Here is a 17,730-nt window from a genome sequence, read left to right as displayed (position 1 = left end):
AATAAATATAAAAAATGTAAAAGGTGTGCAATGCGTTATAGTTTACACCTAGATGAACAGTTTACAATTGTTTTTATGACCAAGTCATTCTCCTCAAATGCTATTGAGCTTTAAAGGAGAAATATTATGCCCCTTTTTACAATATGTAATATAAGTCTCTGATGTCCCCAGAATGTGTCTGTGAAGTGTCAGCTCAAAATACTCAACAGATCATTTATTATATCATTTTAAAAATGCCTATTTTGAGTGGAAGCAGAAACTCGCTGTTTTTCGGGTCTGTCTCTTTAAATGCAAATAAGCTGCTGCTCCCCGCCCCCTTTTCCAGAATAGAGCTCAGAGCTGCGCCATTACAGCTCAGACCTGCTAAAAAACATCTGTTTTGGTTCTGATTATCATGTTTATCGCGATGAAATCATGTGTTTTAAACCATATTAGTTTAAACTTCTGATATACGGTTTTCTGAGCACACACAACTGAAGCACACTAACATGTTTTGCTCAAAGATTCGCCATGGCATTACACCGTTGTCGCTTGCAAAATCTAAATTACGGTGCCATGGGTGGAAACGTGCAGATTAAGGAGCGGTAATATTATACGGAATATTATTCCCACGTCACCATGGGAGCGAAATCAGACGTGCTTGTTTTTTCAGACGCTTGCAGAAAAAGGCTGACCGAAACAAAGTTGCTGGGTTAATCTTTTTCACATTTCCTTGGTTAGTAGATGCACCGGGGACCTGATTATAGCACTTAAAACCTGGAAAAGTCAGATTTTCATGATATGTCACCTTTAAAGTGCCCATATTATGCCTTTTCGAATATTACCTTTCATGCAGTGTGTCATGTAGCTGGATGTATATAGAACATCCAACATCAAGCCAACTTTACGCCAGTGTATTACTGTAGATTTTGAGGCGCATTACCTTGAAAAATTTAAGTAATCCACAGCATCCTCAGCAGCTCAGATGTTGGGAAAAAATGAAGACTCTTATGCTCAGTCTTACATCCAAATACAGAGCATCGGGATTGCTTGCGAGACATTGTTGACGTTACAGCTGCTCAAGCGCGGAGAAAATGGATAAGGCTACGGAAAATGGAGGACAGCGTACAACCACTGAGGGCGGAAACTATAGCAATGCATAGCTGTCAATCAACTCCCATGGCCCGGCCCTATGCAGTGTGACGTCACACTGCATGAGAATCAAAACGGCAGGCCTAGTGAGACTGACTTGGTTTAAAGAGGATTAAAAAATGAGTGGGTGGATTTTTATCATTGTAGGGTGGTTGTGTTCACACACAGCCAACACACATTTATGTCCAAAAAGTGGATTTTGCATAATAGGTGCCCTTTAAAGGAAAATATACTGTAATATAAAACAGCTCTCAAATCTTTAATTCATTTTTAGAGCATAACAACCCCAGTCACTTTTCATTGTATGTGAAATCAGCATGAACTGGCATGAACTAGCATTTTATTTCCATGACAAAATCATTTTTGGGTAAACTACACTATACAATTTTTTTTTTTATGTTTTTGAAAGCAAGTCTATTATGCTCACCAGGACTACCAATTTACTTAATAAATATACAGTAAAAACTAATATTTTGAAATATTATTGCAATTTAACTTTTAACTGTTATCTTAATATATTTTAAATGGCAAAGCTCAATTTTCAGCAGTCATTGCAGTCCTCAGTGTTACATGGTTCTTCAGAAATCATTGTGATGATTTGGTGCTCAAGAAACTTTTCAAGAAATATTATCAATGTTGAAAACTGTGATGCTTTTTTAGGTTTTTGAAAGCAAGTCTTTTATAGGACTGCCAGTTTATTTAATAAATATACAGTAAAAACTGTGTATTCTCAAATATTATTGCAATGTAACTGTTTTAACTGTTATCTTAATATATTTTAAAAGGTAATTTATCCCTGTGATGGCAAAGCTGTATTTTCAGCATCATTACTCCAGTCTTCAGTCACATGATTCTTCAGAAATCATTCTAATATGCTGATTTGGTGCTCAAGAAACTTCTCAAGAAATATTATCAGTGTTGAAAACAGTTGTGATGCCTTTTTAAAAAAATCTTTACTGGTTGCTTGCCAATGCTTTACACCCTCATCCTCCAGAAAGATCCGGTAATCCAAGGTGAATAGTTCTGAAAAGAAATGGAGGATTTTTTTATGTGGGCGTGTCTTTTTTTCCTTGGGAAATTAAAGCCCTGAGTCCCAGGATGAGTTAGAGCAGGTTAATCTTTAAGAGAGATGATACACATCATACATCATGACTCTGACTGAGTCAAAACAAAACCCTTGTTATCAGCCTCTTCAACTCTCAGAGGATTCTTCTCTAGCTCTGTGGATTTCACTGTCATGCATGATGTCAGCAGCTGACAGATGAATGGAAAAGCTAAATGAAGACATCACAAATGCTGCATATGAAATAAAAGTGTAAACCTCATCGGTACAAAAGTCTTTAATAAATACTTGGGAAAATCAAACAGATTTAACAAATGAAATGCCAGATTCAGTATGAGCATCAGTGCATGTAGAACTAATCACAGCCAGAAATGTGATGGACTTGTTTTCCCATGTTAGGGGAGTGTTTCAATTCCTTAATGTTACAATAATAAAACTTTCATTGAGGAGTGACATGATTCAGAATGTAAACTCATCTGAATTACTGTCACATTTTGCATCATCCAATCATTTCTATATTCAACTGTACTATGTTTTTCTGTGCACTAAAGACACCAAATGAAACACATGACAATGAAAAACATAAATTGTTCCCTTCATTCAGCCACAGCAACATGCACTGATACAATTTTTCTGACCTTCCAAAAATCTTAATTGCATTTGATTTGACCCCAATCAAATATAACAGAACAGCTCATGAATAAAGGAGGGAAAAATACCCCAGCCACCCCAGACAAGGGAGGATTTCTGATAACATAAATCTGTACTCATAGTGTTCTTTTGAAAAATGGTATTATAGTAATATAGTACCATTTTATAAATACAAAATCTGATATTCAACACAATACTCAAACAGAAGATACACTTTAAACTCATGTGTTTTCTGTCTTTGACATGGGTCAATACTCTGGTCCGTTTGTGGTTCATTTTGAATTGTAGCATAATAATACAAAGCAACGATGTTCTGAAAACATTAAGAATAATAATAAAAAAAAAAATCTTCCAAAATCTTCCAACATCCAAAATGCTGGTGTTGGAATTTTCCAAGGAAACAAAGTGCCACTCAAACATGCAGCATATTTCTTTGAAGTCTTTGAGTCTTTCTCCAATGAAGTACTGTAGACCTTCAGAAGAAGTCAGCATTTGATCAGTGGCAAAACATTCTTTCAGCATGTGTCCAATCCTTAGTCGACATTCATTAGGAAAGTCATAAAAACAACACAGAAAATCTATTCTAACATGAAGATAGATCATCTATTGTTTAAAGTATTTTTTTGTCTCCACAGATAGACTACCAACCTGTGGCCATTTTATTACGTATTTATATATAAAACATTTTCTGACCAACAGAAATAAAAGGAATGACACTGTTGAAAAGGAGAGCGACTAAAGGAGAGAATAAGAAAAAGTAATAATTCTAAGAATGACAATGATAAAAAGGTGTCACATAACTTACTAAACTCGAATATACACAGCTGTCTTTTTCCACTATTTACATATGTACATATGAATATTTGTTTTCAATATAATAAACTATCTCTCAGTGATTAAACAATTTAAATCATTGTCTCCTACTGTGTGACCAAAAACCCAAGTGTTTTGCGACAACACAAGCACTGACTGAAGTGGCCCTTGATTCTTTACATCATGACTGTTCTGTTTATATGGCTGTCACTTGAAAAAAAACGGGGAAAAAAACTGACCAATAATTTCTAACCATCAAGAGCTGAGTGAGACTTTATCAGTCAAAATACTCATACTGTCTGGACTATAAGTACCAATTCCCAAAGAAGGTGAATTTCAATATAAAACAGTAAACCTTTTATACTTAGTATCTTAGTTCACCGAAAAATTAAACTTGTCATCATTTACTCACCCTCATGTCGTTCCAAATGTTGTTTCATTCTCTTTTCTGTGTAACAAAAATGAATGAGGACTGAGGCTGTAAAGCTCTTTAAAAAGTCTTCTGATGTCATAAAACAGATTTGTGTGAAGGACAAACTTCAGACATTATTCACATAATATTGATATAATCACCCTTAATCTCCTTGTTGAGAGTGTTAGAGATTTTCTGATTCATGAACAAACGATTATTTTGAGTTGGAGCTTTTCAATGAATCAGTTGATCCAGTTTAACTCTGAATGATCTGGTTTTCACTCACTGACAACAGGTAAACAGCTCAACAAAAGAAGAGCTATTAGTGAATAATGACGTATATTTTGGTCTGTGACTTGGAATATAACAGATCAATTTTATGATACACTTATGATACTTTTATGGTGCTTTTGCATCACTTTTGAAGCTTGAAAGCTCCAGTTCTTTAGTGACTTCCTCCACTCTTATGTAACTTGTGTTATACAGAAGAAAAAAGTCATACGGGTTTGGAATGACATGAGGGTGAGTAAATGATGACTGAATCTTCCTTTGGGTGAACTACCCATTTAAGTGTGTCAATAGAATTTGTTAACAAAAACAAGAACCAACATATATGTATTATTATGTGAAATGTATATACAAGGTAAGCGCTATCATGAAGGTTCAATGAGACACTTGTGTATATATACCTCTGCAAGATTTAACGGCTTCTAACACTTGACTTTGGGCAGGTCTGGACATAATCAAAAACACTTTAAAGCTGCCTATCGCTGATTCCTCCTTAGCCCCAAGGGTCAAAGGTCGCGCCATAGTTCACAGACATAATCTCAAAGTTCAGCTTTGTGTAAAAATTTCCTACTTTTTAAGGAAAAAGAGTGAAGTGTAAACAAAAGAAAAACCATTCTTTGAATGTCTCATTTGCTGACACAAATCCCTGTTTCATTTGACTACCAAATGATGAAAAAAGGATGAAAAACACCAATCGCACAAGCCCAAAAGCTTTTAGATCAGCAAAAAAATACTTATATTTTTGTCCAGTTTGTCTGGTTCTTTCATACGTAATGATCTTTCATGTGCTCGCTTAAACTCTCATTCACATTGTTCTTGCAGCGGTTGTCTTTGCTGCTGCAGTGTGTCCTGTTTGGCTGATTTTGGGCTGTAGTGTGAATAGTGTACACTGCGTCCCCTTTAGTGTACGCACGAGATGAGCACTTATGCAGAACCAGCCCTCTGTCGCTCTCTTCATCTCCTTCTTCCTCCTCTTCCTCTCGCTCTGCTCCGTCTCCAACCCGATCCAGAGGGTAAAGCAGGTTCTTGTTCTCCTGCAGCGGGTCTGTGTTGTCTTTGTGAGGCGTGTGAGTGCTCAGTAGTGTCCCGCGCTGGTTGTTGATGCTCTCCTCTATCTGCGTGTCCTCTCTTTGTCTCGCTTTCCAGCGTCTCCTGAACCACCACACGCAGACGATGACACATGAGATCCATAATACCACAAACAGCACACACAGCAACGGAATGAGGTAACCTGTAGAAAGAGACAAAAAAAGACATATTCACTATCAAAATTTTTGGGGTCAGTATGATTTTTTTTATTTTTTATTAATACTTTATCAAAATAAATGGATCAAAAGTGACAGCAAAGACATAAATAATGTTACAAAAGATTTAGATTTCAAATAAATTCTGTTCTTTTGAACTTTTCATTCATTAAAGAATCTTGAAAATGTATTGCAAAAAAAAATGTTTTGAGCATCAAATCAGCATATTACAATGATTTCTGAAGGATCATGTGACACTGATGCCTGGAGTAATGATGCTGAAAATTTGATAGCTTTCATGGGAATAAATTACATTTTAAAATACACTAAATTAGAAAACATCTTACCAACCCAAAACTTATTATAATATATGCATTTAAATTATTTTATAAATAAACTCTAATTAAATTATAAATTAAATCATAATTATTTAAAAGATTAATTATAATAATAGATTTATGTTATGATGTCTAAAAGAGACTCACCGATTTGGGGATGTGGATCCTGAGTGTCAACTCTGACCTCTCTCACAGCCAACAGCAACGTGCTGTTGTGAGGTTTGGACAGAACATCAATGATGGAGCGGACAACATCCTGTATCTGAGCTCGTCCCTCAACAAAGGTGTTTTGCTCATATGACTGTGGAAATCAAAGCAGAGAGAATGAAAAAGAGCAAATAAAAATTTGCAAAGACTCAAGTCCTTTCTCTTAGCTATAGTCCTGATGTTTTACTTGCATTCACATAATTATATCACTTGTTGGAAAACTCCAAAACAACATCAACAGTCAATGTAATGCTATTTGGCCCCAAAAAGACAGTACACAATGGTAGAATATCTGTAAACCGTAAAATGGAAAAAAAAAAAACAACAACAACTAAGAGCCAAATTGGTAGAGACACTACTGAACTGAAACTACTGAAACAGGCAGACACATAAAAATTCGACATTCAGGAAAAGTTTAACCACAAAATAAAACAGATAAAACAAACATTTGATTATGAAGCAAGCAATGAGAAAGTCCCTGTCCTATTAGGATAACTAATAAGGGAAAATCTAATTTGAGTCTGGAAATAAAATGTGACTAAATAATATTTATTTTTTCCCCTTTGATTTCGTAAGAAAACATAATAAAATTGAAACAAAAAAATGAAAAAGTACAGTCAGAGAAAAGGGAAGGAGGAATGATAGAGACATAGTGGAATGACAGCGATAGAAAGACAGCGTAAAATAGGAGGAAAGGAATTTAGAGTGAGGAAGGAAAAAAAGAATAGCTAGATCAGAAATGAAAGAAGTTAGACCTGACTGGGCAAGTTATTCACCTTTCCCTTAAATTTCATGACCAGCCACATGTAATTTGTCTGTGGTAATAGTCAGGGTATAACCACACTGGAGTCCGCGGGGGATGTCCCAATGCTGAGCTTATAACATCAGCACAAACGCAGCCTTGTGAGGGCTCACACCATAAAAGGTTACCGCTCCTTTTCCGGAAAACTTTCAATGTTACAACATAAATCTTAATAGCATTACAACATCACAGAAAGAGTAAAACTAAGATTCTGTCCATTAAGGGCTTAAAGTAGAGGACCAGACCTTTCCCCAAGAGACTGCATTACTACAGCAATGGTCTCAGAGTGAGTGAAGGAGATAAAGAGAAAGACGAGAAGGTGCAGAGCAGGACAGGTGAGATATGTTAAAGGATGAAAAGCTGGATTTTTGATGTGAAAGAAACATTTAGATGAGAGAATTGAAAGAAAATAAGTCACAAAAGAATTCACAAAAAGATCAGAAAAAGAATCAAATTTGACAAGCTCTCTTTGGAAGCCGTTTGACTCTGATTTAAAGGGCCTTTTTTTGAAGAAGTGCAAACTGGAAGAAAGGCAGGGAAATGTTTTAAAGGACAGATGAGATGGAAAGAAAGAAATAAACACTCCGATGTGAAGGAAAACAGATGTGATGATTTCAGGAAGAGCGTGTTATTGAATGAAAAAAATCTGTATTTTGATGCACACTGTTTTATGCTGCCTTCAAGTTATGTTAGAGTAATTGCTTTTACGAGATAAGCACACATAAATGTCGCCACAGTTGTGTTTAGCATCAGGAAACTTGGGATTTTCTTCAAGGCCCACTTTCCAAGTAAAACGTTTGTATTTGTTGGCATTTGAAAACAGCTTCTAATAAATAATGAACTGACAACTTGAGGTCCAGTAACGAGAAACAGTTAAATCTTCATCATTAACCTTCTTTTATGTTCAGTCTTTTTAACAGTGTTTTTATATGACACATCAAGATCTGAGACTGAACACGAGTACCAAGCAGACAGGAATTGTTTACAGCAGATGAGCTAATTTTATAGGATTAACGCCTGATGATTAAAGAAAGTGAGCTCACCATAGCAACCTCCACTGCATTTTGGCTGGAAGGTGATTGGTCGCAAAGAATGGAAAGGGTGTGGTCTTTAGCCAGAGTTCGTGTGATTGGCAGATACGTTAGCTCTGTGCAGACTCCTTCAGCAGTAGTGCCCTGTTAAACAAACCCAACACATTTTGAATGGAAAAATCAAGTGTGTCTGAGATAAAGAGCTGTGCATATTTGACAACTTGAATTACTAAATGAAAAACTCTTACCTGCGGGACACTGTCTGAGTCAAATACAAGCGTAACACGAGCACAGTTGTCGTCTAGGTAGCCGTTGTTGGGTAGGCACAGAGTGCCGATGGGCTGAAGACCTTCACGAGTGGCGCATATACCCAGATGATTGCATGGTGGATGAAGGCAAGACAGGAAATGATGCTCTACACACTCCTGTCCTAGTGGACACAGGGGGTGCTGTGGCTCACCAGAGTCTGACTGCAACAAGCAGGGCTGACGACCACAATGCACCTGTGGTCACAATAAAAAAAATCTTAATGAAGTATCTACGTATATCTACATGGAGATAAAAATAAATAATAATAAAAATAAAAGAATAAATGATAACATAAACAAAATTATGTCCTTAATGCATTTTCACCTTTTTAACTCCACCTGACATTAACATTTTACACTGAATGTGACTGCAACTGGTATTTGATTGGTACAGTAGCACAGTCTAAGGTAGCTTGTTGGACTCACTTTAGTGCACCTGATGTTTCCGTTCATGCACTGACAGCTGTTGCACCCATCCTCCCAGCGATCACCATGATTAGCCTTCACCCCAGAGCGATCGCATGCCTTTCCAACACCAATAACTACAGATGAAGAGAGATGGAGAGGAACACAGAGAAAGACAGTGAGATCAGATCATAAACATTATAGTAGTTTAAAAGTTTGCAGTTAATAAGATTTTTTAAATTAGTACTTATATTCAGCAGGGATACATTAACATGATCAAACGTGACAGTAAATATATTTATAACGTTTAAAATAAATGCTGTTCTTTTGAACTTTCTATTCATCAAAAAAACCTGAAAAAATTATTTGGGTTTCCACAAATTGATAAAAAGCACAAAATTTGCATTTTAGAATGATTTCTTCATTTGACACTTCAGACCGGTTTCAGCTTTGCCATTATAGAAATATTAAATAAATATTCAAATAAAAAAAGAGTTATTTAAAATAGTAAAACTATTTCACAGTATTACTATTTTTACTGGGGGGTTTTTTTATGAAAAAAATGCTGCGGGATGGAGCAGGGACCTCCATTATATATTGTACATAACTGAGTGATGCATTTTACGCCTTTCCTATTATAATATGCATCAAATAATAATATGCCATCCCATAATTTCAATAAATAAATAATCATAACATTTTACTTAATGCATTTTAATTGGTAAGGGACAATGAAACGTTTAGCTGAATTCATTTAGCTGTATTTAAAAAAAAAATTTCCATACAAAAGTTGGCGGAGCCTGTGCAGAACAACTACAGACCCCTGTTGAAAGCCGCTGAAACAGGCAATTTAGTCTAGTCCAGTTTTGTTTGGCTGAAGTTAAGCTGGGCTCACACGACATGAGTAGACAGCAAAGACACTTCATTTCTCATAATGCAAACAAGTAGGGTGGTCTGTCAGTGGGAACTCACACTCCTGGCAGCGTGGTCCAGCTCGTCCCATGGGGCAAAGACAGCGATATCCATTAATCTCATCCACACATGTGGCTCCATACGAACAGGGAGAGGACTGACACTCATCTATGTCTGAGATCGAGTGAATGACAGAAGTAGAGAGTGTTAGTCTGAATGTATTGAAAGTAGCATCAGATCTTTCTTCCTTATTGTGACATACAACCTGAGTGAAATGGCTCATAGAAAAGGAAATAAAAAATGTAGGATGATGACTTCAATTCATTTGGTTTTGACTGGATATGAATGCAAGCTTGCAGTTGATTGTAAGAAAGCGACATATGTCACCAGATAGAAGTCTGTCATTTCACAAGAAGACTAATATTTGATTGAAAAATTATGAGCTAAATTTTTTTAATGAAACACATACATGGATAAATTGTTCACAATGTATGAAGTGTGTAATTTTTGCGTCACTATAGTTGCATTAAATGGAACTGCAAAAACAATGTCTATGTTCAAACTGGTTTTCCAAACATTCCACTTGTAAATTATTATTTAATATTAATATTTTTATATTAATTTAAATAATAGTATCAATGTTAAATATTTTATTTCTTAAAGGTTTTAATAATGAAAAACATTAAGGAATGTCATCTCATGAATATTCATAGTCATATTTAGAGATATTTGTATGTTTATTTACTCACTGATTCGACAGTCAGGTCCTGCAAATCCAGGTGCGCACTCACAGCGAAACCAGTTGACCCCATCCACACACTGTCCCCCATTATAACTACAGAAAGAGAAGGACAGAGAGACAGCATCTGAGTATATCTTACCCGCTTAGCAAGATAAAGATGCTACAGGTGCATTAACTTGTAGCTTCCTTCCCACGTTAGATGTGTGGGTTTACACACATTTATATTCTATATTCAGATTCAAAAGTTCAAACTAAGTTTTGTGAGTAACATGTTTACAGGAGTGATTGTTTTGTTCTCCTTTCTGTACTTTTCTTCACTTGCGTTATCTGTTGCATCACTTACCATGGATGAGGGCTGCAGTCATCAACATCTGAAAACAGAATGAAAACATCTCATAAAGGCAGAACTACTAGATGATATATCAGAACTAGACCTGTCAGGGCAAATCACAGCCTGCCATACACGTGGGAGTAAATCACATTGACACATGCACAAGGTGTAGTTAGTTGATATTTTGGGAAAAGAGAAATTGGTAAGTGGGCGTGGCCTTACCTTGAGCACAGGTAGGCCCCTCCCATCCATCCTTACAGATGCAGGTGAAGACGCTGCCCCCTCCAATACAAGTCCCGCCATTTAGACACGGACCAGATTCACACGAGCTGTTCATGGCTAGAGAGAGAGACAGAGATAGTCAGAAAAATATAGATTAAATGAGGTCAACATGGAGGCGTTCTGGCTTCTATCTCACCTGTGTTACAGGTACTGCCACCCCATCCAGAGGGACACGCACATCGGAATGAGTCTCCATGATCATAGCATGTACCTCCATTAGCGCATGTACTGGAATCACACTGACTGTCTCCTGTAACATTAACTCTACTTTAAGTACAAGTGCATAAAGTTAAATGCCTAAAATGGAAACGAAAACATACATTCACTTACGTGAGTTACACGTCTTTCCTTTCCAGTTGTCAGTGCAGCGACAATAGAAATCATTCAGCAGATCGGTGCACATACCTCCATTTAGACAAGGCTCGCCGCTACACTCATTCACCTCTGAAGAAAAGATTATAATCACTATTATAAAATATTATACATCATCAGTAGCGGTTCGCTCCTGTAAATTAGGCTGGAGTACTTTCATTCTAATGGCGAATATATGCTAGACCCTGTACTAAAACAGACTCAGATTAGCTTTTTTTTTTTAGATCTTGCTAGAACAGCAAGCAACCTGGTTTGTGGAAAGAAGCTTAAGGTTGGTAAAAATCTCTTTCAGCAAGACTGCATTTATTTGATCAAAACAGTAATACTGTGAAATATTATTCAAATTTAAAATACATAAAAATGATAAAAAATATAATTTATTCCTGTGATGGAATAAAACAAAAAAGCTGAAGCGAAATACTCAGCAATACTTCAGTGTCACATGATCCATCAAAAATCATTCTAATATGCTGTTTTGGTGCTCAAGGGATTTTTATTATTTTTATCAATGCTAAAAATAGTTGTATAGCTTAAATTTTTGTCTAAATAAATCTCTATGGACTAAATGTGTTTAGAGCTCCACTACTAAAAGAGACAATAGTTAAGTTAAGTATGTAGAGCTGATCTTTTTACCCAGCTCACAGAGTTGCCCATCAAAGCCATCAGGACAGACACAGCGAAAGGAGTCGATGTCATCAATGCATGTTCCTCCGCTCTGACAAGGAGATGATGCACAGTCATTTACATCTGAGAGAGAAAGCAGAAACCCCCATTAATTGGTGTGTGTACTGTAAATACTGCTATAAAGCTGTAATAATGGTGTGTGTTAAGATGTGCGTAATATTACTCACTCTCATGACAGTATGTCCCAGTGAATCCTGGTTGGCAGGCACAAGTGAAGTTCCCTCCTGACTGACTGATGCAGCGCCCGTGAGGACCACACACATTTGATAAGATGTGCCGAACCGCTTTTGCTGTGCCATTGGTTGTCACGGCAATAGTACAACTGTCAATCACTAATGAGGAAAAAGAACATCATCCAAAACAAGATTAACCAAACATTGACATTAATGTCAGAAGGGGACATACAAAAGGGAAAAAAATGTATTAAAACAGTGTCTATTTACACTAAGTGCAAAAAGCCCACCTTGTTGGCAGAGGCTATTTGCACTAACTCCACCCACCAATGTATGGTTGGGCTGGACAACATTACAAAAGATGTCCATCAATTAATGGCTTCAGTGGTGTAGGTTAGTGGTTCTCAGACTGGGGTACGCGTACCCCTGGGGGTACGTGAGATGACGGAGGGGGGGTACGCAAACAAAATTCTGAGTTTTAGCATTCATTTAATTCTACCCCAACTTAAAGTAACATTAAAACTGAACATGTATTTCTGATAAGTAAAATGCCGCTTCCAATGTAAAAACAGGAAAATGTGAGTTCTGTAAACGGTCAAATACATGATATCTAATCAGCTTACCTCATCTTTTGCGGTCAAAACTGACTGCATCCACACAAGCAGCGTGCATATATGCTGAATATGCTGCTTTAGCAAATCGCGCATTGTTTCAATGTATCTTTGAAGTAGATCTTCACTTAATAGCACGAAGAGCAAATATTGACATGGACTGAGATCGATTTAAACTCTTTTCGATACAGACACACTCTGTGCGTGTTATTGTTTTCATGTTTACAATACGAGCAAGAATGCAAATTTCCCTGAATATCCAAACGATGGCAAATGTGCCATTAATTTTTACAACAGTTCAACAAAAAAAAGGTAATATTAAGTGAACATTTTACATTTTAAATGTAGCCTACATTTTAAACAGAATATTGTCATGTTTGTTTTATTTTGCAACGAAATAATAGTTCCAACGAAATCCATAACATCTGGTGTGCGTCTCCAAGCAAGCGGTGTTTAGTTAGTGAACGAATCTGCGGCTTTGAACGATTCGGAGAGACAGTGATTAATAACCCATTCATAACTACAGCATTTTGCTTCGTTACTAAATTAATGAATGACACGACGCCTGGCTCATTAAGACAGCGACTTGCCGCTGTACCGACGAAACATGCTACCTATCAGATTATGCTACCAAAAATATATTTACATTGTTTTAAGGGTCAGTTTAGGGTAAGGGTAGGTGTGGACATGTAGGGGAAGGTATAGACATAAAAAAAGCCTCAAACCACATGAATAAGATGCTGGTAGCACAAGCTGATAGGTAGCATTTTTCGCTATTGATTTGTGCTACCTATCTTTTTAACGGGAGGTAGCACAATCTGAGCGGATAGCACAAATCGTCAGAACACCGCCACCTATTGGCGGTTTTATTTTTAAATCTACAAGTATCACTTCGATTTGCCATAATTTATTGCTTTATTTATTATATTAATAATACACTTAATGGAATGTTAAGAATATGACATAAAACATGACAGAATTAATAAGGATAGAAAATATTTGCCTCTATAAAGGTAAAAAATGCACCTGTAAATCAATTTAAGGGCGTTGGAAAAGTTTGAGAACTACTGGTGTAGGTTATAAAGCACTTAACGCATTCTTTATGACGCGAGCGACCTGAGTTCGAATCCACCTTTTGCCGAACTAGTTCTTCTTCCTTTTCACATCTCTTATCACATCGGAAGGAAATAATCGAAAAGTTTAAAATAAAGTATTGGGTAGGGTTAGGGTAGGTGTAGTAAGGGCTTTATTTTTTCTATATGGCAGCATCTATTTAATAATTCTACTAAAATTAGTAATTTACACTCAATACATTATTATTCCATACTGTTTTATAATGTACTACAGTTGAGGTGCAGATATTTGCCACTACTTGCAATAAGTAGTATATATAGCAGAAAATGCTGCTATTTTTACATAGTGTAAATAGAATTTACATAGAGTAAAAATAATATATCGTTATTTGCATTTAGTGTAAATAGCATATTGCTAAAAAAATACTTCTATTTTCACTTAGTGTACATAGAATCCATTGCTATTTGCACTTAGTGTAAATAGCATCTATCGCTAAGAAAATGTGCTATTTTCACTTCACCTATTGCTATTTTCACTTAGCCGCTGCCTTAATAAAATTTATGGAAAATAAAATCAATTAGAAATAGTAGTTAGCTTATGTATATTAATAAGTAACTTTGATCTAATGCATTCGCTGGGAATCAAATAACCCTGTGCTCTGCTAATTGAGCTACAGGAACATCATACATTTTATGAGGCCTTCAGTGAGGTCATTGTCTACCTTGGCAGGTGCTGGTTTTGCAGTGGTCTCGTAGCTGACTACATGTCTTCCCTTCATATTCATCTGTGCAGGCACAGTAAAAATCTCCCTTCATAGAATGACACTGGCCTTTATTCTGACATGGGTTTGGACTGCACAGATCCACCTGCACCTACAGAGAGAGTCAGAGAACGAGAGAGGAAATGAGTGATTGAGAAAGAAAAAGTTCTTTGTGTACATACTTTATGCAATTATTGGCCTCACCTCACAGTTGGTTCCGGTGTATCCGTACAGACACTCACACTCATAACCTGTGGCTAGCGAACGGCAGTGTCCACCATTCTGGCAAGGGGAGCTAGCACACCTGCTTTGCTGCACTTCGCAGTGTCTTCCCATGAAGCCTGGCTGGCACTGGCACACGTAACCATGATGACCATCCTAACAAAAACACACAGAGGTGGAGATGTTTCGCAGGTGTGCGGGGCAGAAGCCCAAGTAAGCTCGTAAAAGTTAGGGAGCAAATAACCAAGAAATGATAGCCTACTCCAATATAAATTCCATTGCATGGTATTTTTTAAAGGAATAGTTTACCCAAAACTGAACAAAGAAACTAGTTACTTTTGTCTGAGCAATAAAAAAAGGATATTGATAATCAAACCATTTTGACTTCCATTGTATAGACAACAAAAAAAAGAAAATAAGTCACACAGGTAACTATCCCTTTAAGAATAACTGCATCGCCCAAACATCTTAATTATCGAAGGAACCAACACCTATTTAATTTCTTTTTATCTTTACCATTTGCGTGCTCACACCTGTGCCAACATTATTGATTCCTTGAGAAAAAGCATGCAAATTTTGCCATAAGAAGTGTAACTTAAATGGCTGCAAAATCGGTATGGTTTGAGTTTAGAACCATCTGTTCATGGTTTATTTCACTAAATTCTGCTATTCTGAAAAAAAGCTTTTTCTTACAGTAGCACCATCAAAGGCAATAACTGTTTTTTACCTAACTGTATTAAAATAACTGCATCGCCCAAATATCTTAATTATCGAAGGAACCAACACCTATTTAATTTCTTTTATCTTTACCATTTGCGTGCTCACACCTGTGCCAACATTATTGATTCCTTGAGAAAAAGCATGCAAATTTTGCCATAAGAAGTGTAACTTAAATGGCTGCAAAATCGGTATGGTTTGAGTTTAGAACCATCTGTTCATGGTTTATTTCACTAAATTCTGCTATTCTGAAAAAAAGCTTTTTCTTACAGTAGCACCATCAAAGGCAATAACAGTTTTTTACCTAACTGTATTACGTAAATCAGAACAGTGTAAAGAAACACAAATGTGCACTGTGCACTGTGTTGGTTGTGGAGGGTGCAGTGCAACTGATTCAACCCAGAATGTCTAAACAGACATGCCAAATAAAACAGGCATATGCCCACCTGACAGGTTCCTCCATTCTGACACTGACCGTAACAGCTGTTGACATCTGTAAAATAATCATCAACACAATCAGCACATCATTCTGGTCCAAAATGTGTAAAAAATGATCGAGATCAACAATATCAAAACAGCTTTTAGACATGCAAGAGCAGGCAGATAAACAGAACACATGCACAATTAGGAGAAAACTCGTTGTAAGAGACAAAGCAATACAGAATAATTGAAGATGGAAAATACATCTTTCTCAAATACTGCTTTCTCAAAAATGACCACATTTCTGTTGTATAAATTAATTGTAAAGACTGTGGTGGTCACTCTATTTTATGTAATTTAAAAGAAGCTTTTAAGCTTCAAAAAGGACAAAAATTTACAATAAATGCATCATAAAAGTGGTCTTCTGAAGCTATATGATAACTTGTGTGTGACAAACAGAGAAATGTAACAGACCAGAATGTTTATTTGTGAACGAACCAATTATTTGAGTCAGATATTTTCTAAGAATTAATTGATCCAGTTCACAAAACTGGTGGTAATGAATAATGACTTACATTTCAGCCTTTTTTATAGTATGGTGGAAGAGAACATTTTCTGTTTTTGGATCATCATTAGGAATTTTTGGGTGCACTATTGCTTTAAAGCTGTTTCTGCTTCATGAATAACAAAGCACATTTAATCAGCATTAGAGAAGATAAGGAAGAGCAAAAGTTTGCTGCTTTGCTGAAAAAGAGTGAAAAAGTATAAGATACAGACTTTGTAGACTTTATAGAGTTTGTATACTGACTGATATTACAGTTCGGTCCCGCCCAGCCCGGGTAGCAGTTGCAATGATATCCACCAATTAGATTTTTACAAGCGTAAGCATTTAGACAAGGTCTCCTCGTACACTCATTCACATCTGTTTGAGAGAGAAGAGGAGGATGAGGGGAGCTAAAGAGAGCATGGAAGCTCAAGCCCCACCACCAAGCACAAGATCTCGGATATGTCAAACCACATAAAAAACTCAAGATTCCCATGATGCACCATGGCATATTCACATCCTCTGTATACAGCTTTACATTTTCCCCTGAATGTGTTGTTACTACAGTATCAGTGATATCACACCTCCAAAACACATACCAGAAGCTCATAAAAAGGAAGTAAAACTGCTAAATATTCATGTTCTCTCATAAAAGCACTGAGACACCCTAAAGCAGTAGGGGGCAACAAGGGAGACTTCCAAGGGGGCCTCAAGATGATTCAAAATGATTTAAAGGGGTCATATGATACGATTTCTATTTTTCCTTTTCTTTAGTGTGTTATGTAGCTATTTGTGCATGTATAAGATCTGCAGAGTTACAAAGCTCAAAGTCTCCCACAAAAGGATTTATTCTATCTAAAAGAGAAGGCTGATCCAGACCGGGCTAAAAAGGCCTCATTCTAGCACGCCCCCACATCTCTACGTCACGATGTGGAAATATTTGCGTAATGCCGCCCAAATGTTCATGCAAAGAAAGAATGCGTGGTTTCAGGAACCTCAGTAGTGTTGATGCAGCCATGTCAGGGAGACGCTGTGTGATTCTGTGTGAAAGCAAAAGCACTTTATTTGGCCTTCCAAAAGTAGATGCAATGAGGAATTATTGGTTAAGATTTATTTACAACAGAACAGCACAACCCAGATGTTCGAATCTGTGCAACGCATTTTATGGACAACAGTTTTGTGAACCTAGGAGA

General features: G+C 36.6%; 1 protein-coding gene across 1 annotated transcript in view; it reads right to left on the bottom strand.

Moving 5' to 3' along the window:
• Positions 1-3,187: 3,187 nt before the first annotated feature.
• The window catches only part of LOC107600569 (protein jagged-2-like), a 20,788-nt gene continuing 6,245 nt past the window's right edge, over positions 3,188-17,730 (bottom strand). Inside the window, exons 6-21 of the mRNA XM_016292501.1 lie at positions 16,020-16,066; positions 14,839-15,012; positions 14,596-14,746; positions 12,184-12,348; positions 11,966-12,079; positions 11,291-11,404; positions 11,097-11,210; positions 10,901-11,017; positions 10,691-10,718; positions 10,355-10,440; positions 9,666-9,779; positions 8,715-8,830; positions 8,229-8,483; positions 7,993-8,124; positions 6,088-6,241; positions 3,188-5,589 (exon numbers count right to left, since the gene is read on the bottom strand). Of these exons, the coding sequence (XP_016147987.1) occupies positions 5,123-5,589; positions 6,088-6,241; positions 7,993-8,124; positions 8,229-8,483; positions 8,715-8,830; positions 9,666-9,779; positions 10,355-10,440; positions 10,691-10,718; positions 10,901-11,017; positions 11,097-11,210; positions 11,291-11,404; positions 11,966-12,079; positions 12,184-12,348; positions 14,596-14,746; positions 14,839-15,012; positions 16,020-16,066 (2,348 nt within the window). The 3' untranslated portion in view covers positions 3,188-5,122. The remainder of the gene's footprint in view (positions 5,590-6,087; positions 6,242-7,992; positions 8,125-8,228; positions 8,484-8,714; positions 8,831-9,665; positions 9,780-10,354; positions 10,441-10,690; positions 10,719-10,900; positions 11,018-11,096; positions 11,211-11,290; positions 11,405-11,965; positions 12,080-12,183; positions 12,349-14,595; positions 14,747-14,838; positions 15,013-16,019; positions 16,067-17,730) is intronic.

The sequence above is a fragment of the Sinocyclocheilus grahami genome, unplaced genomic scaffold, assembly GCF_001515645.1.
Source record: "Sinocyclocheilus grahami isolate Dianchi unplaced genomic scaffold, SAMN03320097.WGS_v1.1 scaffold286.1, whole genome shotgun sequence".
NCBI classification, from domain to species: domain Eukaryota; kingdom Metazoa; phylum Chordata; class Actinopteri; order Cypriniformes; family Cyprinidae; genus Sinocyclocheilus; species Sinocyclocheilus grahami.
The sequence above is the reverse complement of the archived record's forward strand: the minus strand, read 5'-3'. Positions and strand labels throughout refer to the sequence as shown.